The sequence below is a fragment of the Bos javanicus genome, chromosome 17 (genome assembly GCF_032452875.1).
Source record: "Bos javanicus breed banteng chromosome 17, ARS-OSU_banteng_1.0, whole genome shotgun sequence".
Lineage (NCBI taxonomy): Eukaryota > Metazoa > Chordata > Mammalia > Artiodactyla > Bovidae > Bos > Bos javanicus.
In genome coordinates, this window is record NC_083884.1 from 65,632,630 (window position 1) to 65,652,910 (window position 20,281).

At 50.7% G+C, this 20,281-nt stretch overlaps 1 protein-coding gene across 2 annotated transcripts in view; it reads left to right on the forward strand.

The window, feature by feature from the left end:
* Positions 1–20,281, forward strand: part of SGSM1 (small G protein signaling modulator 1) — a 73,795-nt gene that overhangs the window by 33,498 nt on the left and 20,016 nt on the right. The window contains exons 6-18 of one of the 2 annotated variants that reach the window (XM_061385179.1): positions 560–627; positions 905–1,050; positions 1,183–1,314; positions 2,985–3,109; positions 5,155–5,222; positions 6,272–6,435; positions 6,617–6,749; positions 10,196–10,360; positions 12,235–12,373; positions 14,760–14,824; positions 16,735–16,880; positions 18,200–18,328; positions 19,477–19,659. In XM_061385179.1, coding sequence (XP_061241163.1) covers positions 560–627; positions 905–1,050; positions 1,183–1,314; positions 2,985–3,109; positions 5,155–5,222; positions 6,272–6,435; positions 6,617–6,749; positions 10,196–10,360; positions 12,235–12,373; positions 14,760–14,824; positions 16,735–16,880; positions 18,200–18,328; positions 19,477–19,659 — 1,663 coding nt within the window. The remainder of the gene's footprint in view (positions 1–559; positions 628–904; positions 1,051–1,182; positions 1,315–2,984; positions 3,110–5,154; positions 5,223–6,271; positions 6,436–6,616; positions 6,750–10,195; positions 10,361–12,234; positions 12,374–14,759; positions 14,825–16,734; positions 16,881–18,199; positions 18,329–19,476; positions 19,660–20,281) is intronic. The other variant, XM_061385180.1, reaches the window with a different exon arrangement.

Genomic DNA, 20,281 nt, shown 5'->3' on the forward strand with positions numbered 1-20,281 from the left:
ACCATTGACGGCATCGCATGTTATTTTGGAGAGTTGGAGGCCAGGAGGCATTTCTGATCATGTCAGCCCAGCATCATCTGCATGGGTTACCCAGACGGGAAGGCCTGTTAGTACAGCTATTGGGGACACACCACAGCTAAAATGTTTTATTGCCTCGATAACATTAGAAGGGCAGACGTCATCTGACCCTCTAAGTGCCTTCCTGTCTGAGATGGAAGATGCAAGAGAAGCAGATAGAATCAGCCAGGCCTCAACAGCCTTCTAATGATTGTTCCTGTTATTATCATTAAGGCTTTTCCACAGCCTTTGTATTAGGCAGTTACAGCCAAGTGCTGTGCTAAGTGCCTGACATCTGTTGTCGCTCTCAAACGTCCTTAGGCAGCCCATAATATTATCATTATGCCCATTTTGCAGATGGGGCAGTTGAGGCTCACAGCAGTAACTGGGTGACCAGAGGGACATTGAACCCAGTCTGTCGGCTCTCAACCATCAGGCTGTAGTTGACTGTGCGCCCTCTGCTGGTCACCATCCAACCCTGCATGTCCTTTCCTCTTGCTAGTAAGTATTACGAGAAAGAAGCTCTCCTGATGGACCCGGTGGACGGCCCCATCCTTGCATCTTTGCTGGGTAAGTGGCCCAGCCAGCGCCCTGAGCCTCATCTGGATCTCGGTCTCGGCTCGAGGGGTCACCTCCGAAGGGCCTGTCTCGCCCCACTCCAGCCTCCCACCTTCAAAACTGGTCCCTGCCTCTCGATTTCAGGCTCCTGCGCTGGTCCCTCTTTGGCAGGAGCCTGGGGTACCCTAGCTGCTGGAGGGGAGGAGTAGGGAAATAAGTGGTCCTGCTGGTGGGAGAAGGGAAGGAGGACTCTCCGGGCGATGGGCTCCCAGCCCCATCTGCTCCGCAGTGGGGCCCTGCGCCCTGGAGTACACCAAGATGAAGACTTCCGACCACTTCTGGACGGACCCCTCGGCCGATGAGCTTGTCCAGAGGCACCGCATCCACAGCTCGCACCTGAGGCAGGACTCGCCCACCAAGCGCCCGGCCCTCTGCGTGAGTGGGGAGGACAGTGGGGCCCCGGGGGGGAGTCCAGCTGAGTTCTGGACTCCGCATGGAGGTGGGGAGTGGACTGGGGCCTTGACAGTCACTTCAGGCCTCACCCGCCACCTCCCCGCACGTTGCCAGATCCAGAAAAGGCATTCGAGTGGCAGCATGGACGACCGGCCCTCCCTCTCTGCCCGTGACTATGTGGAGTCCCTGCATCAGAACTCCCGCGCCACCCTGCTCTACGGCAAGAACAACGTTCTGGTCCAGCCGGTGAGAGTCCCTGTCTTGGCCCAGGGCTTCCACTGCGGGTCTGGCTCCAGGTTACAGAGGAGGGGGGTCCCTGTGGCCCCAGGTTGCTCATCCATCTATCCATCCATCCACTCACTGATCCGCCTGTTCATGCATCTGCCAATATCTCCATCTCTCCATCTGTTCACCCACAGGCTGGTATGTCCTTCTATTCAATCATCCATCCATTCATCTGTCAGTATCCCACCCAGCCAGCCAGTCAACTCTCTTCCAGCCTCTGTGTTCACCCATCCCTCTGTTTGTGCATCCGTTCACCATTTTTTATCCATCTGCCTATATTTACATCCACCCAGCCACCTAACCATTCATCCATCCATCTATCCATCATTATGTCCATCCATACATTCATCCATCCTTCTATCCATCATCAACTCCACCCATTAATCATCCATCCACCCATCTTTAACCTCTATCCGTCCATTTGTCCATTTGTTTTCCAGTCCATCTATCCACTGCCTGTCCACCCTGCTGTCTTATCTATCATTCTCCCTTGTCATCACTCACTCACTTAGTTCCCTCATCTTTGCTGAACCTGCTCTGCACAGGGTGCTTAGGATATCAAGGGGAACGTCTTCACAGCCAGTGCTTATGGAGTGCAGATACTGGTGTGTATGTAGGAAGGAAGCAGCCTTCCTGTGTACACAGTCACTTTTCCAATCAGATCACAGTCTATCATCTTTTTGAAGACATTTTAAAAAGCCCCCATACTCTGCATGTGGAGTAAAAACCATTACACAGAACCTCATTGAGGGGTCAACAGTATAAACGTCTGTAACTGAGTCTGCACAAGACTGGGCAAGAATGACTATGTCACAGTTGTAAGATAACTGCTGATTATAAGATGCATCCCCACTTCAGGTGCGTTAAAATGTGAGAAAACAGTTGTGTGCCTTAGAATCGATGAAATATGGCAAGGATGCTACCTCCCAGGGTTGCAGTGTGGTTGAGATGATACTGGTGGAGCAGAGCCAGGCTCGGTACACCCTGAGTGCTCAGTAAATGTTGGTTGTCTGTCTCCACATGTTTTTGGGGGTGGGTCTGAAAGGAGGAGGGCTGCCTCTTACATGTGAGTCTTGGAGCCCCCTCCACCGCACCCCACTTGGGATAAAGTGGAGCAAGTGAGAAGCTCAGCAGATGAATTGGGAAGGCGGAGGGTGGAGCTGCTGGGCGGGGAGCATGGAGGGGATATCTGGGGAGGGGCTTCTGGGTAACATCTGTGGGATGGGACATGGAGCTCAGCTGCGCTCTCTTTCTCGCTTAAGACTGGCCACAGTGATGGCAGATAAATGCCTTCTGTTTTGAAAAAGGTATTGTTGAAAGGGCAGAGCCCCATTCCTTGTTCTAAAGACCACCCCCCGACCCCACCTTTGCATTAGGGCCCTGGGTACAGTGGGTGGCTCTCATAGTTGGACCCCGTAGAACCAAACCCATCCTGGTGGTTGGTTGCAGAGGGCTTTGTTTGGCACAGCCACGTGGAGGGAGGGTCAGGGTCTTCCCAGTGGACATGGCCTTGGAGGGAATGAGCCAACCTCTTGGTTCTGGTTATGTGCCTGCGAGTCCCATAGGCCAGGGCTTGAGTCCACTGTGACTCTGGCACCACGGACCAGGCCTGAGTCCTCCTTTCTCTGCAGAGAGACGACATGGAGGCTGTGCCGGGGTACCTGTCCCTGCACCAGACGGCTGACGTCATGACCTTGAAGTGGACGCCCAACCAGCTGATGAACGGGTCTGTGGGGGACCTGGACTATGAGAAGAGGTAAGTCCCTCCCTTCCCCTTAGCACAGGGATGATTGCGCCCTGTCCCTGTGCCCCGCCCCTGGCCCTGATCTGTCTGGTTGTTAGGGCCAATGTGGCCCAGCCTCCCTGCAGCTGTGGCCTCATGGCTAATTCATGGGATCTGAGAACCGACTGGAAGAGTCTTAGGAGGTGGGAATTAGGCAGTGCCATGAGCAAACACCACCGGGAGAGAGAAATACTAACAAAGATCTTGTAAGCCCAGAAATGGCAATACTCCCCGGTCTCCAGCCCCATTACCCATCACCCAATGCAAAAGGAAGCTGGAGGTGTTGGTGTGAGCATCTCGTCCAGGGCTCCTGGATGCCCTGTGAGTTATAAGACCCAACAAAGGCCTTGGAGTCATGCTCCTAAGAGACCTGGTGGCTGGGGATTCTATTATTATTGTACACGTTCTTGACTTCCTCAGAACTTTTGCTTATGGGGAATTTCTAACATAAAGGGCTTCCCTGATGGCTCAGTTGGTAAAGAATCCATCTGCAATGCGGGAGACCCAGGCTCGATCCCTGGGTTGGGAAGATCCCCTGGAGAAGGGAAACGCTACCCACTCCAGTATTCTGACCTAGAGAATTTCATGGACTGTATAGTCCATGGGGTCGCAAAGAGTCGGACATGACTGAGCGACTTTTCACTTTTTCACTTTCTAACATGAAAGTAGAAAGAACTCAAGTACCCATCACACAGCCCTAACAACCTCCCCCTCACCCTCCTCTGCCCTGTGTATTGCCCTGCAGTAGCAAACAGATGTCATAGGATTATAGGATTTTATCTAGAAGTTTATATACATACTTGTAAATATATGTATGTGTGTATGCATATATGTGTTTATATACATGTGTATGTGTGCATGTGCGTGTGTGTGTGTGTGTGTGTGTGTGTATATATATGAATAGAATAAGGACTCTCTTCAAGGGCCATAAACAGAGCACTGTTACTGTGTTCTGTGTGATGTTAAACTTCAGTGTGATTACCGCCAGGCTTTGGTGTGATTAATTTCATTCTCTAAGCTGATCACTTCCTGAGCAGAGGTTCCCATCTGTCCTCAGAGAGGGTCATTGGGAGGTACAGTCAGTCCTCAGCTGGGTCAGATAATTCAACTCCAGCCAGACACCTGAGTTTCTTATGGAGAAATCCTCTGGGAGCCAGGAAACACTCTTGCCCTTGAACCTTATCTCAGCTTATTCATCTGAAACCTCAATATCAGACCTTCTATGACCTCCCCGCTGAGTTCAGATTGCACATAGCCCTGAATCTCCTTCTTAGCATTTACAAAATCTTAATAAATCTGTCCCTACTTGTGTTCTGACTGTCTCACCCTTTAGATCTCAGTTCTATGAAGGCAAGGAATCTGTCTTCCTCACTTCTTCTCCCCAGCGTCTGCTGGTGACAGAAAACCAAACTCAAGCTGCCTGAAGCATTGGCTCGCATGAACCGAAAAAAATGCAGGGGTGGGTGGTGGCTTCAGGCGTGGCTGGATCCAGAGGCTCAAATGAGGACCTGACCTCTTTCCATCTCTTGGCTCTCCTTCCCTGACTGTTGACTCCGTTCACAGGCAGGCTCTTCTTGCATAGGGCCCGCTACATCTCCAGACTTCTGTCAGCCTTACCGCTACGCTCCTAGCACAAACAAGCCCTTCTTCCCCAGAGAGTTCTCACATAGATCTAATAATTGCGTCTCACTGGTTCTGCTTGGGTCAAGGTCCGGAACAGTGTCATATGATATCAGCCAAGCCAGGGTCAGGTGCCCATTCCTGGAGTCCTGAAGGGGGAGGGTAGGAGAGGTCAGCCTCAGCCACATGGACTGAGGTTAAAGACATGTGTGTGTAGGGAAAGCTGGAAAACTGGGATACTGGACCCAGAAGAAGGGGAGATAGAGTCTGGGAAGTCGGGACAAGGAAGTTGGGGGTTAGGTGGTCCTGGTGAGGAGGGTGAAGGAGCCTGTGGGTGGGGCTTCGCCATGACGAGTGGGACAGGCATCCTGCAAGCCTGACCCTCCCGCCCCTTCCAGTGTCTACTGGGACTACGCCATGACCATCCGCCTGGAGGAGATTGTCTACCTGCATTGCCATCAGCAAGGTATGGACCGTGGGTAGACATGGGGCTTCTTCCCCGCCCCCTTATTATCCGTGCAGCCTCAGACGAGTGACCTCACCTCTCTGAGCCTCAGTTTCCACATCTGTAAAATGGGGATAGTAACAGTGTCTGCTCATGGGGTTGTTGTGAGGATCAAGTGACATTTGTTAAGGGCTCAGCGTCAAAGCCATGTGTCAGGCGCGGTTCTCACTATTCACGTTTAATTGTTGCTACAACCCAGTGCTAGAGGCACCGTCGTTCCCATCTTAGAGCCGAGGGAGCAGCATGGTGCACAGACAGCCTTTCTAAGCTCCCCAGTCTGGTCCCAAATCCAGGCCTTTGTCCGTCCGAGTTCAGTGTTCTGAAAATCGAAGATTTATAACTGGAGTTTATAGCTCAAAGAAGGTACGTTCTGAATAAGCAAAAGGCCATCCTGCTTTAGAAAGCAAGGAATCTGCACCTCACCAAGGCATAAAAGATAGTAGTTTAAGCCTATTTGATGAAACACACCTGGGTTCAAATCCAGGCTCTGCTACTCACCAGCTGTGTGACCTTGGGCAAGTGACATAGCCTCTCTGAGCCTCAGTTTTATCATTTGCAAAACAGGCAATAATAGATATGCCTCACAGGCTGTTTTGAGTATTACAATGAGACAGTGCCGGTAATGTGCTGTGTGTCTATAGTACGTGCTTAAGGCATGTAAAGCATGCCCTGCAGAGGGATCTGTCTGACAGCCTCCGTACAGAAATAGGTCAGGTCAACCTGTCCGGGGTGTTTGAGGGTGTCGTCATCTTCCTTTGTTGGGTGGCTGCAGGGAGGCTGCCCACCTTCGTCTTGGTCTTGTCCGGTCATTCTCCAGTCGATGGCCATGGCGGGTAGGGTGAGGGAGACTCAGAGGAGGTGAAAACTGCCCCGACCTTCTGCCCAGGCCTTTCCCAGAGCCTCGGAGCGGGACCCCTGGGTCTGGCTGGGAATGTCTGGGGAGGAGGGGGCATCCCCACGCCTCATCGTGACTTCCTGCCGGGTCTCCTCTGGCCGGGTCGCGGCGGCAGTGGACAGCGGCGGGACGGTGGTGCTGGTCAGCCAGGACGGGATCCAGAGGCCGCCCTTCCGCTTCCCCAAGGGAGGCCACCTCCTGCAGCTCCTCTCATGCCTGGAGAACGGGCTGCTCCCTCACGGACAGCTGGACCCACCGCTCTGGTCTCAGCGGGGGAAGGTGAGTGATCGTGGGGGCCCAGGGAGGCAGGGCTGGGGGTCAGCCGTGGGGAGTGCCCTTCTTGCCTTCGGGCCCTTGTGTGGCTGCGTGGGCTCATGCATGCCCCACAGGAGCCCCCGGGCTGTACAGGTTGCAGGACAGGTGTGTCCCAGGGGCCAGGCATTGGGGTGTGTTCTTTCAGGGCAAAGTATTCCCCAAACTGCGCAAGCGAAGCCCCCAGGGTTCATCCGAGTCCACGTCTTCAGACAAGGAAGACGACGAGGCCACAGATTACGTGTTCAGGATCATCTACCCTGGCATGCAGTCCGAACTTGGTAAGCTGCCCTGGCCCTCGGCTCGGGGAATCAATCTGTTTAGCTGGTCCTGAAATTGACTTTAGCTACGTGGGACCAGAGAACAAGAGATGTGAATTCTGGGGTTAGTAGGGGAACTTGGAATCAGGAAATTCGGGTATCAACAGCCTTGATTTTCCGCCAAATGAATAACCACTCTCTGCTTGGCTAACTTAGGTGTCCCTGGGTGTGAGGTGCCATGGGGTAGCAGCTGCGACATGGGCTCTGGAATCCTGGTTGAACTTGGGCAAATCCCCTCACCCCTCTGTGCCTTGGTTTCCTCATCTGTAAAATGGGGATGTTCATAGCACCTATTTCACAGGACTCTCACGAGGATCAAATGAGATAAAGTACTTGGCACAGAAAGAACACTCCAATGCTATTATGTGCTTGTCACTGTTTTCTTTTTACTTCAACAGATTATTGTAAGGATTCAGTGAGATAATAAGCTGGTCATCATAGAGCCCATAGAATGAGGCCTCAAATAGTTGTCAAGACAGCAGAGGGGGTGATTCCCCGGCAGTCCAGTGGTTAGGACTCTGCATTTTCACTGCCGAGGGAGCGGGCTCCATCCCTGGTTGGGGAACTGAGATCCAGCAAGTCATGCAGTGTGGCTAAAAGAATAAATAAAAGACAGCAGAGGGGAAGGGCAACCCTAGATACTGGCACATGAGGCTATAATGTATGTCCTGCCATTTGCATGGTGCCTGCTGGGAAGTAGATGCTTAGTGAATGGAAACTGAGCTTACTACAAAGATCATCAATTCCAGAGGGCTGTGGTGGTGATTAAATGAATTAATATTTGAAAAATTCTCAGAAGGAAGCCTGGCATTTGTTAGGCACTATATGCATGTCTGTTAAACAAGTGAGTAATAAGTTATAGCTTGTTTCTGTAAACCTCATTTTATCAAACCCTCTGTGGCCCTGTTGTTCCCATTCGATGGATAATGGCTCCGAGAATCCCTTTGTCTAAGTGACCACAGCTGGCGGTGAGGATGTTTTTAGAGCAGACGTCCTCCCTGGTGAGGTTGGACTCCTTGTGCCAGGCCTCCTAATGCCCGCGCTCACATCCAATGCTGTCAGAGCTGGGGTGTGGGGCAGGCTTGGTGGTAAGGCCTTGGTTTAGCCTGTGTTTTCACCTGCGTTCCTTTATGGCCCGTTAGGAGCAAAGCCTCACATTCCTGTGTCATTAAGAGCCACAGAGTGCCCTGACGTGTATCCCTACATCTGTTCCCACCCAGGACCGAGGTCTGGAGCTGCCCCAGCCTCTCCGTGGTACCACGTCCCCCCAGAGAGCTGATTCATCCTAGGGGCCAGATGCCCTGCGGCTGCCTTCCCTGGCAGCTCGCTCTACGGGGACCCACCCAACAAATGATTTGTAGGCTCTCGCTGGGAGCCAGGCTGGGTGCTCGATGTCTTTCCTCTTTGGGGAATATCCACGTTAGCCTGTCGTGGCCCCGCGTGTGCCAGGGGAACAGATGCTGGCTGCGCCCACTCACACCCTCTGTGTGTGCAGCTCCACGGCCATCTGCCAGCTAAGTGTCTCCTTGCCTAAGGGTTTCTCCAGCCACCAGGGTTCCTTCTGCCCGTGGGTGGGGTGGACTACAATCAGTGCCTCCCTGGAGCAGTCAGCGACTGGAAGGAGCTGTGTATAAACGCCCCAGCTCCCTCACCCCTCGAGTGAGAACATTCTGAAACGTGTGTTCTGCATGTGTCCGAGAGACGCCTCATGAGATCAAGTGCCAGTTATCCATGACAGCAACATACATGGTGACTAACTCGCTACTCTGCTCGCCCTTCTCCTCCTGGGTCCTTTATCTCTCCCTACCTGTGCTTTTTGGAAACGTCTCCCAACTTGCACCTAAATCCTTGTCTGCCTTGTCACCAAGTCTGTGTGTTTAAAACAGGGTTTCTCAATCTTAGCACTACTGGCATTTAGGATGGAATAATTCTTTGCAGTGGGGGCGGTCCTATGCCCTGCCCAGGATGTATATTAAAAACCGAACATCACTTTGCCAACAAGTAGTCACGTACGAATGTGAGAGCCGTACCATAAAGAAGGCTGAGCACCGAAGAATTGACTTTTGAACTGTGGTGCTAGAAAAGACTCTTGAGAGTCCCTTGAACAGCAAGATCAAACCAGTCAATCTTAAAGGAAATCAACCCTTAATGCTCACTAGAAGGACTGATGATGAAGCTCCAATACCTTGGCCACCTGATGCAAAGAGCCAACACACTGGAAAAGACCCTGATGCTGGGAAAGATTGAAGGCAAGAGGAGAAGGGGGCAGCAGAGGATGAGATGGTTGGATGGCATCACCGACTCAATGGACATGAACTTGGGCAAACTTCGGGAGATGGTGAGGGTCAGGGAGGCCTGGAGGGCTGCAGTCCATAGGGTCACAGAGTCGGACACGACTTGGTGACAGAACAACAAGAAAACATTCTTTGTGGTGCGGGCTGTCCTTTGCACTGTAGAATGTTGAGCAGCTTCCCAGGTCTCCACTCACTGGATGCCAAGTAGTGAATCCGTCCCCACCACCAGCACCACACTGTGACAGCCAGAAATGTCTGCAGACATCGCCAAGTGTCCCTTGGAAGGCCGGCAGCACCCCAGTTGAGACCCACTGGTCTAGGGCAAGGACGGTTTAGGGAGTCAACAGCCAACAGGAGAACAATGAGAGAGTATGAAGAGGCTCTCGGGGTCTGATCCTCTGGGTTGGAATCCCAGCCTCACCACTTATTAGCTGGGTGGTCTTGGGCATGCTGCTTAAACTCACTGTGCCTCAGTCTTCCAATCTGTAAAAGGGGATAATGGTAAGACTTGAGCTCAGAAAGCAACAGCTGTTGTTAGTGGGAAGAGAAGAAGGGACTTTAGCCAAAAAGACCAGTTATCCCAGTGACGACCTGGTGAGGCTTTGGGTGAGTAAGCTGTCTTGTTGTTCTGAGCCTCCATTTTCTCTCATGCAAAATAGGAGACGAAACACATCCCTTACAGCAGGGGTCCCCACCCTCTGGGATCCAGTGCCTGATGGTCTGAGGTGGAGCTGATGCAATAATAATAGAAATAAAGTCCACAATAAATGTCATGCACTTGAATCTTGCCCAAACCATCCACCCCAACCCCGGTCCATGGAAAAGTTGTCTTCCCCAAATCCAGTCCCTGGAGCTGAAAAGGTTGGGGACCACTGCCTTACAGGCTCATCAGGGATGAGGCAGTTCCCTAAATAGTATGGCACCCAGCACATAGTAGGCACTTTATAGATGTCAGCATTCTTCCTCTAATCAAACACAGGCCAGGGGAACTGTGTGGAGCAGGACAGGGGAAAGGCTCAAGCCCCGGGGAATTGGTTCCTCTGCCTTTTCAGTGTCCTCTCCACCCCCCGCAGACCTTCCATTTCATTTGTGTTTGTATTTTTGTCTCTCAAGTTGCTTCCAGCCCCCTGGGCGGCACTCCTCCCATCTCTGCGGGCCCTGCCTGGATGGTGGTTCCTGCAGGCCGGTCCGCGTTAGTGGTGGCCAGGGGCAGCCGGTGGGCGCAAGCCAGATGGGACACGACCCTCCCCACATCACGCCTGAAGCCGCAGTCCCTCAGTAATGTCTGGGCCCCCCTCATCCCTGGGACTGGGCGCCGGCCACCTCTGCCATGTTGTCATTTGAGTCCTGGTCCCCAGGGGGAGATGGAGGCAGGGAAAATTGATGCCTTGCACTGCCTTGCCTTTATGCTACAAGACACAGCTTGGGGTGTTGTGGGTTCAGCAGCAGAGGGGTCCACTGATGATGTCTGCAGGGTGCGAGAGGCTGGGGCTGGGGGCATGCTTGCCACACCTGGGCACATCTCCTGGTCGGTGCTTCCCGGAGGTTGGCTGAGAACTGATGTTTTCAACAATGTTTTCATAAAATGTTTTCAAGACATTTTATAGGGGCTGACTGGTCTTTCTTGGCCAGTTCATTGGCGAGTCTGCTACAAAGCCAATTTTGATGGCCCCCAGAACCTCATTCTGTTAGCGGCCTTCTGTTCTGTCTGTGGGTGCGGCAGATGCTATCAACAAGGGAGCTGTGATGACTGGTGGGGCCGGGTCCACAGCTCCTCCTCTCCTTAGAGCCCAAGGGGAGAGGCCAGGTATTACCAGCCGTCCTTGAGGAGGCACTGCTCATCGGGCAAATGTGTACCCCTCTTAAGTTCCTAAAGCAGGGCTTGGCAAACCAAGCCCAAAAACCGAATCCTCTGTATCACTCGGGAACTAAGATTGGTGTTGACGTTTTTAAATAACTGAAAAAAACAAAAAAGAATATTTTGTGACACGTGAAAATGATATGAAATTCACATTATAGTGTCCATGAATGAAATTTTATTAGAACATAACCCATGCTCATTTGTTTGCAATTTTTTTGGCTACTTTTGTTCTATGACGGCAGAGTAGAATGGTTATGATAGTGACCCGAAGTCTTGAAAACCCTCAAATATTGTCTACCTGGCCCTTTACAGGAGACAGCCAGCAAGTCCTGTCCTAGAGAAAATAACTTTCTTGCACCAAGAGGCCAGGAAATTAACCATAGAAATGGTAATGCCTGGGTCACCGGTGTGTTTGTTCTGCACAGAGTCGCAAATGCCTTGGCTTCCATGGAGCCGGGAAAGAAAACAATATGGGAAACGATGAGTAGTATATCCTTGGGAGCCCCTGATCAGGAACCACCAGTGTCCCAGTTAGGAGACCATTTGTGCCCCTTGGCTCTCAGACATGGCTGCTACCTCAGAACTCTTTTGGAAAGACAGACTCGAGGGTTGTATCGCCAGGAGATTCTGATTCAGTAGGTCAGGTATATGGGTGGGATACAGGCATATGGCTTTTAAAGAAGCACCCCACATGATTCTGGGGGAGTTGCCAACCTGTGTGAGGCTCTCTTGGTAGAGCAGCTATAGGAGCAGGACCATGCAGAGTGCAGGCATCTTCATCAGTGGGGACTCCTCTGGGTCCCCTTGCTAGTGAGTGCCCTGCCTCCCCTGCTGAGTCAGGCTCCCTTACATCTCACCACCAAGGGCACCCGTGAGACCTACCTCTGGGGACTTGAGGCCATGGGTCCTCCCCAGGATTCCCCAGCAGGCTCCCCTCCCTTCCTACCAGCCTCCCGTGAAGACAACTGAATGACAGCATGGTGAGGGGTGGCCTCCTGCTCTGCGATTGGACCTGTCTACTCGGCTCTGGTCTCTTTCTGTCTCTTCAACTGCCATCAGCTCTTCCTATCACCTCAGGGGCCCGAAATCTTGGTGGTGGCTTTCAATGGCTTGGATGGGCTCAAGGACCTGGGTCAGACAGTGACTGAGGTTGCTGTTTCCTGGTGTGACATTCAGGGTCTTTCCCTGTCCCTGTGCTGGTGTGGGGGTGAGCTGCTTGCTTTGGGGTGAAGCTTTTGTGACCCACAAAAGCTTTACCAGGGCTCTTCCTCTGCCCTTTCTACCACCACAGTTCCCCAGGACCTAATGGATGTCTCTGTGAGCAACCTGCCATCCCTGTGGCAACCCAGCCCCCGGCAGTCCTCCTGTTCCTCCTGTTCACAGAGTGGCTCGGCTGATGGTGGCTCAACCAACGGCTGCAACCACGAGAGGTATGAGGGGCTTGGGCTGTGGACGGAAGAAACGCAAGTGCTGACTGGAGGTGTGCAGGCACCCGTTTCTTGCCTGTGCTGGACTCAGGGGAGTTAACACAGGCTATAGAAGCATCCAGGGCTTCCCTGGTGGCTCAGCGATGAACAACCCACCGGTCAATCCAGGAGATGTGGGTTCGATCCCTGGGTGGGTGAGATCCCCTGGAGACGGAAATGGCAACCCACTCCAGTATTCCTGCCTGGGAAATCCCACAGACAGAGGAGCCTGGCGGGGCTACAGTCCATGGGGTCGCAGAGTCGGACACGACTGAGTGACTAAACAACAGCAGCAACACAGAATCATTCAGATCTCGGTTAAATCCTAGCCTTGTGAAGTCCTAGCTCCCTCATATATATCAGTCAGGATCAACAAGGTGCTGTCGCTGTAACAAACAGTCCTAAAATCTCAGTGATTTATTACAACAAAAATTACTTACCATGCATGCTGTGTGTCCACCATGCATCAGCAGGGGTCTTTGCTTTTTCTACATTCACGGGCCTGGCAGATGGAGTCACCACCATCTTGAATATTGTGAATCCCAGTGACTAAGGGAAATGCTTTCTTTATTTAGCGGTCTTAAGGACAAATCAAATAATGGTTTAAAAGCGGCCAGCCTGTGTACTGGGCACATGGTGATATTCAGTAAATGACACTTCTTAAATTTGTTGCATAAAGTTAAATCCCTGATCTCTCTCCTTGTCTGCAGAGCTCTGTCTTCTCAGGACTACTCAGCCCATTCATGAGACTGGTCATATTTCCCACTGACCCAGCCTGGCCTGGCCTGGGAGAGTGGAATCCTTTTTCCCTTGCTAGGCCTCTGTCCTAGCGCGTGGCCCATTCTTTAGCCGTAGGAATATAAGTGGGGGCCAACATCAAATCTGTGAAGCCACAGAACTCCTGGCTCTCAGTGTGTGGTCTGTGGACCAGCAGCATCATCACCTGAGCAAATTCTCTGCCCTTCGCCCGAGAACTGCTGAAGCTGAATCTGCATTTAACACATCACCTAGGGTCCCAAGACGATGTGTGTGCTTTTAAGCTTGAGAAGCACTGAAATGAGTAGAGATCCTCACATTTTAATACTATCAGAATCACCTTGGGGATCACAGACTGCTTCCTCGACCACTTCCTGGAGATCCTGATTAGGTAGATCTGTGCAGGGCCTAGGAATCCACATGCTGGAGAAACCCCAAGTGATTCTGTGACTGATGGTCCATGGACCATTGACAAATGCTGTTCTAACCCAGTACCCCCACTCACAGTATCTGCTTCCACAGCTGCAGTGATGGGGAACTCACCACCTTACAGACAGCCAGGGCCACTCTAGGGGGCAGCGATTGGTGTGATGCTGCCCTTCTGTAACCTGAGGATGCCTGAGCCTCACCAGCCTGAGGGCACAAAGAGGGTGACTTGAATGCTTAGTGCCTCCGTGTGCCTGCCTGGAGGACTTCAGCCACGCCTCCTTCCCAGTCTCCCTGGGCTTTTAATGGGGGTGATATTCTTCTACTCTGTTCTCTCTAAGAATGTACCACACTCCCTTCAGCAGTCCCGTTTCCCAATCTGTTCTGAGGCCATATTCCTCTCTCCTCTTTCACCCAAAACAGCCCCCCTGCCCTCAAATTCCCGTGCAGGGATACTCTCTGAGACATTACCTGCTTTGCAATTAGCCAGACTCTGAATCCCAGACTGGCTCCTCTTGGGTTCAGCTGGGTCACTTTAGAAGTCAGAGCATTTTCTGCTGGTGACGGAAACCCACTTCCAACTGGTGCAAATGGAAAAGAAAACGTACTGATAGAACTGAGACGTCAGCATCATGGGGGCTTCAGGCATGGCTGGATCCAGATGTTCCACACAGGAATGTGTTTCTTGAGCTCTTGGCTCTGCTTATCTCTAGGACGGTTTCATTCTCAGGCAGGCCCTTCCTATGCAGCAGTAAAAATGGATCCTGGCAGCTGCTGCTCTGTATCCCACTGGCTTAGGAACCCAAGTAAAGAAGAGTGTCATTTTTCAACAGAAACTGTAGTTCAACAGAAATCCCAGGGTTGATTCTCATTGGCCCAGGTTGAGTCATGTGACCCCCCCTCTGACCCAATCACTGTGACTCCAAGCTGAGTCATGTACATGGGTAGAATCAGCTCCACCCAAAGCATAGGAACAGAATTGGGAAGGCGGAAACCTCCAAGAAGAAGGGGCAGGGATGCTACGCAGGTGGAAACAGGCAGTACCCCTGGTCTCTCTGACTGGCTGCTTCTCATCTGCTCCCCAGAGATAAGGAGTTATTCTCCTGTCCAGCAAGCCCGGGCTATGTGTGGATCGGTACTAAATGTCTTCCTTTTGCTCCACCTGCAGGGCTCCCCTGAAGCTTCTCTGTGACAATATGAAGTACCAGATCCTTTCCAGAGCCTTCTATGGATGTGCGTATTGGCCTGATTTGCCATCTTTGTCTCCAGGGAGCACTTATTCAGCGCCTACTGCATATCAGCAGTATCAGGGAAATGAGCCTGGCTCTGCGCCTCTGTTTCCTAGGTGTCTAGTGTTGGTTAAGTTACATTAACCTCCCTGAGCCTCAATTCCCTCTTTTACAGATCAGGCATAAAATTTCTCCCTTGGTTCTAAGAGAAGGCAATGAGCAATGGGGCTCCTTGCTGGAAGGAGCAAGGTTTAATTACCATTTCATCTCTGTTTCCCACCTTAGAGGGCGTGTTTTCAGGATTAAATGGAAATATACAGAAAATATACAGAAAGCACCTAACGTTGCTTGCAGTGCTTGTTGGTGCTCAATAGATGTCAGTTCTCTCTTCCTATAGGCAGAAGCAGAAGAGCAAGATGGCCTAATGCCTTCCCAAGAACTTAAAAACTAAATTAATAACACAGGTGCTCTGATGATTTCCAGTTAACAGATGAGGAGACCGAGGCAAAGGGACTCGCACAAGGTCACACAGCAAATAACTAACAGAGCTGGAACTCTCAAACCCAGGCTTGTAAAGGCTCTGTTTTTGCTACTCTCCTATTTTGATTCTTAGCAGGTTTTATTTCCCCCACCTCACAGCCTAGATGGGGAAGATAAAACACGTGTATATTTTAAGGAAATCTAGAAAAGTGTTACTACATCCTGCATGGGCCTGTGAAAAACTAGTGCAGGTCACATCAGCCTGGAAAGAGCTCACAGGGAAAGCATGAGCTCCCCAAGGTCAGGCTTTTTGCCTGTTCTGTTACCATCCCTCCACAGTGCCCGATGCAGGGCCTGGCGTGGAGGAGGCTCTGGGCAAGGATTTATGAAACCACAGTGGAGAAGCGTCCTGGTAGAAGGGGTGGGAGTCAAGGTGGGCTTGATGCCCTCACGTGATGTGGCTCCTCCCTGATGGTGGTTGAGAGCCCAGGTTCTGGAGCGGATGGTCTGCGTTCATATCCCAACTCCACACCTGGCACCGTGACCTGGGCAAGTGATACATGCAGACTGTGCCTCAGTATCCCCATCTAAGGTGGGCATAGTAAGAGGACCTGCTTCATAGGGTTGTAGTGAGAATCAACTTAGTTATCTAAGCTCTGGGAGCAGCACCGTGGGGCAGAGTGTGTGCTGTGTGAGTGTTGGCTATCATGCCGTCGTCATCATAATCACCGTGATTAGCCCCATTGTTGGCGGGTTGAGTCCTCAGGCTCCAGGTGGTCCAGGGTCCTCTCTGGGACTTGAGGATGAATTGGGGGTCGGGAATAACCAGAAGGAAAGGGCATGGTCAAAGCAAACACAGGCTAGCTGAATCCTACATGTGGGCCGGGCACTGTGCCCCCAGGCACCCAGGGTGGAGCAGATGAAGGGTGGTGCGCTGGCGGGTAATCCTCTAAGAGTGCAGGGCCGTCTTTGAAAGCAAACCAGAGCCTTCAGCATCTCCCCTGCTACTGACCTCAGGGCCTTCTTTATCCAGCTGCAATTTGAGCAAGTCCTCTCCTTTCCCATTCTCTCTCTCGGTATTCACTGGAGGCACCCCGAGGCACTGAGCCCGTAGAGTCACTTGCCCCTTCCTGCCTCCAGCCTGTGAATTAAATGCCTTGGTTTCCAGCCCGAGAGGAGTGGGCGTCACCTCAATTGAGACTGAGAAAGGTGACGTGACTTCCCCAGGGTCGCAGGGCCATGAAGCAGTTAAGCCAGCAAGTAATTTCGCCCCTCTGAGCCTCACCTTCCTCAACCTGGAAAAGGGGGATGATGAGAATTCGCTGGTCACAAGGGTTCAGGCAGATTGCGAGGAGGACAGTACTTTGGAGACTTCATGAGACAAGGCAGGAGTGCTGGATGGTGGGCAGTGACACTTTCCCTCCCTCCCCACAGGGCTTGCCTACTGCAGACACCTGTCTACCGTGAGGACCCACCTGTCAGCCCTGGTCAATCACATGATCGTGTCCCCTGACTTGCCCTGCGATGCTGGACACGGGCTGACAGCCGGGATCTGGGAGCAGTACCTTCAGGACAGCACAGTAAGGCTTGGCCTGGCTTGGCCTGCTGTGGGGCAGAGACTTTGGGGGACAGAGACTATGGGGACCTCTTATCATTTTTCAAAGAAGGAAGAATGCAAGTGTACATATTTTTTAGAAGTTTTAAAATATCATGTCTCTGCCTCACCGCCCCCCCGCCGCCAGTTCTGATCCCCTAAATTAATGACTAATATCAGTTTGGTGTAGACTTTGCTATACATTTCCTATACTTATACATTCACAGGTATGTCTATATAGATATAACTGAAATTCATTTTTTAATGAGGTGACATTATGTTTGCATTTTGAGTGATCAATTTACTTTTATATGAAGGACATCTTTCAGATCTCTAGGTGAAATACTGTGTGTTAGAACCTTAGCCCCTCATATATGCGTGGACCATAATTCAGTCAAATCTTCCTCTAATGATGGACATTTAGGCTGTTCCTGTTTCTTTTTTTTTAAATTATTTCAGCAGTGCTGTAGTCAACATCTTTATAAGCATATACTTGTCTGTACTAGTTTTCTTATTTCAAGGGTAGATTCTTAGAAATAAAGCTGTTTGATGTCCATTTTAAATTTAAATGGATAAGACAGCTTACCTTTCTTGAAAAGTTATAGTGTTCATAATCCCTGGCAGTCTGTGAGCATGATTGCACGTTTCCTAAGGAATGCAAAAGATTTATTGACTTCTGGGCCCCACTCCAGCTTTACTGATTGGCCACTTCTAAGAGTGGACTCCAAGAATTTATGTTTTGGGAGTTTCCCACGGAATTCCCTGGCAGACCAGTGGTTAGGACTACATGCTTTCATTGCTGAGGTCCCAGATTCAATCCCTAGTTAGGGAACTAAGATCTCTCAGGCCATGCGTTGCAGCCAGAATAAAAGAAAGAAAGAAAAGAAAAGTTCCCCAAATGCTCCTAGAGATCTCCCCAGTTTGGGAAGCACTATCCTAAGGACAAATTGGCTGAAACAATAAACAGTCAAAATGGATGTTTTTCATCTAACGCTTCTGCAGCCATTCACTACCTGCTTGGTTGCATTGTTGTATCAGGGCTGCAGTAACACCGTAGTCCCTGCTGTTTTAGTTACTTGACCCTATAGAGGTGTATTTCTTCCTCATTTGTTAATAACAGCATTGGGGGCTTCCTAGGGTTTTGCTTTCTCAAATATGACACCACGATGGACACCTGTGTCCATGTGGCCCTGCTTGCTCACAGCATGATCTCTGAGGGCCAGGTCTGAGAGGCGGGACTGCTGGGCCACAGAGCCCGTGCCCTAGTTACGTGTCGACTGAGTCTTTGCCTCCCCCACCTACCAGAGTTACGAGGAGCAGGAGCTGCTGCGTCTCATCTACTACGGGGGCATCCAGCCGGAGATCCGCAAAGCCGTGTGGCCCTTCCTCCTGGGCCACTACCAGTTCGGGATGACAGAAACAGAGAGGAAGGAGGTAGGTTACCCCAGAGGGGCAGTGGGGTCCTTGACAGCAGGAAGAGCCAGGGACCGTGGGGCTAGGGGGGCTCTAGTCCCCTGGTGGACCAGGGGGACAGGGAGATATGGGGGAGCCAGGAAGGTTGAGGGCAGCGCCGTCCAATAAATGCAGCACAAGCCACAGATGTCGTTTTTTCAAATAGCTTTTTTGAGATAATGATAGATTCACATGCACTTGTAAGAAATAATGCAGAGACATCTCCATCCAGCTTCCCACAATTGTAACTTCTTGCAAAACTATAATACAATTTATCATAAGCAGGATATTGACATCAACATGGATATATACTGGCAATAAATCAATCTTCATTTTAAAAGTCCATATTTTATTGCATTTATTTTGTTTTCTATAATAAATATGTATATATTTTTAATCGAGATATAGTTTATTTACAACATTATGTTAGTTTCAGGCATTTAACATAGTGATTCAAAATGTTTATAAATTAGGGATTTCCCTGGCGGTGCAGTGCTTAAGACTCTGTGCTTCCCATGCAGGGAGCGTGGGTTCAATCCCTGGTCTGGGAACTAAGATCCATATGGCACGCAACACAGCCAAAAAATAAGATTAAAAAAAAAAATTATGTTAAACTAACTGATTAAAACAGTGCCTGACATACAGCAGACATTCAATAAATATTTTACTCAGTCCAGACATCTGGACTTAACAATTTAAAAATGTTTTTATAAATTACAACCCATTTATAGTCATTATAAAATATTGGGTATATTCTGTGTGCTGTGTAATATTTCCTTATACACACACACATATATATATAATGTAAATATATATATATATGTCAGCCTTGATCAGACTTCTCATTTTACTTGTGCTTGAGTGTGTGTGTCTATTTAGTTCTCCACAGTTTTATCACACGAGTGGGTTTGTGTTGTTGTTGGATGACACTGGCTTTTGGGGGTTGTTTGTTACACAGTTTTAGCGTGGCAATTGATGACCACAGTCAACGTGCTGAACATTTTCTGGTGCTGCTGTGGTCCTCATGTCCTTTTATAGCCATACCCACCTCCCTCCCGCTCACTCCCATCCCTGACCCCTGGCAACCACTGATCTATTCTCTCCAGCTGACCGTGCATCTACCCTGACAGGTGGACGAGCAGATTCACGCCTGCTACACACAGACCATGTCCGAGTGGCTGGGCTGTGAGGCGATCGTGCGACAGAGGGAGCGGGAGTCGCACGCGGCCGCCCTGGCCAAATGCTCGTCGGGGGCCAGCCTGGACAGCCACCTGCACCAGATGATGCATCGGGACTCCACCATCAGCAACGAGGTGATGGGCTGCTCCCCGGGGGGAGCCAGGTGGAGGGTAGAGGCTGGGATCTGCTTCAGGGGGCTGTTGCAGGAAGGGTGAGGGCTGGGAGTCCTAGCACAGACCTGACTCCAAACTCCAGCCCCTTCATTTCTTAGCTCTGGGGCTCAAGCAAAGCAGCTTTACCTTTAAGCTTCAGTTACCTCATCTATGAAATGGAAATGACCATTTGTATAGGGGAGATTTGCATGCAGCTCCAACAAGATAGCATATATAAACTCTCCAGCACAGCATTGGCCCTTCAGTTATTCAGCAAATGCCGTTGAGTACCTACCATGTATCAGGCACTGTCAGGAATGTCCTGGAATGTCAGGAATACTCCAGTAAACAGGTCAGACATATCTGTCCTGATGAAGTCTCAAGTTTAGCAGCCAAAAGCCGGAGGTGAAAAGAAAATCAGTTCCCTTCACCAATGACGTATCAGTCATCAATTGCCGTGCTAAAACTGTGTAACAAACAACCCCCAAAAGCCAGTGACATCCAACAATAACTGTTTCTTTTTCACTCATGAGTCTGTGGGTCAGCTGAAGCTCAGTTGAAAGGTTTGTTGTTCTTTGTTGGGTTCTCACATGTTTGGGGTGAC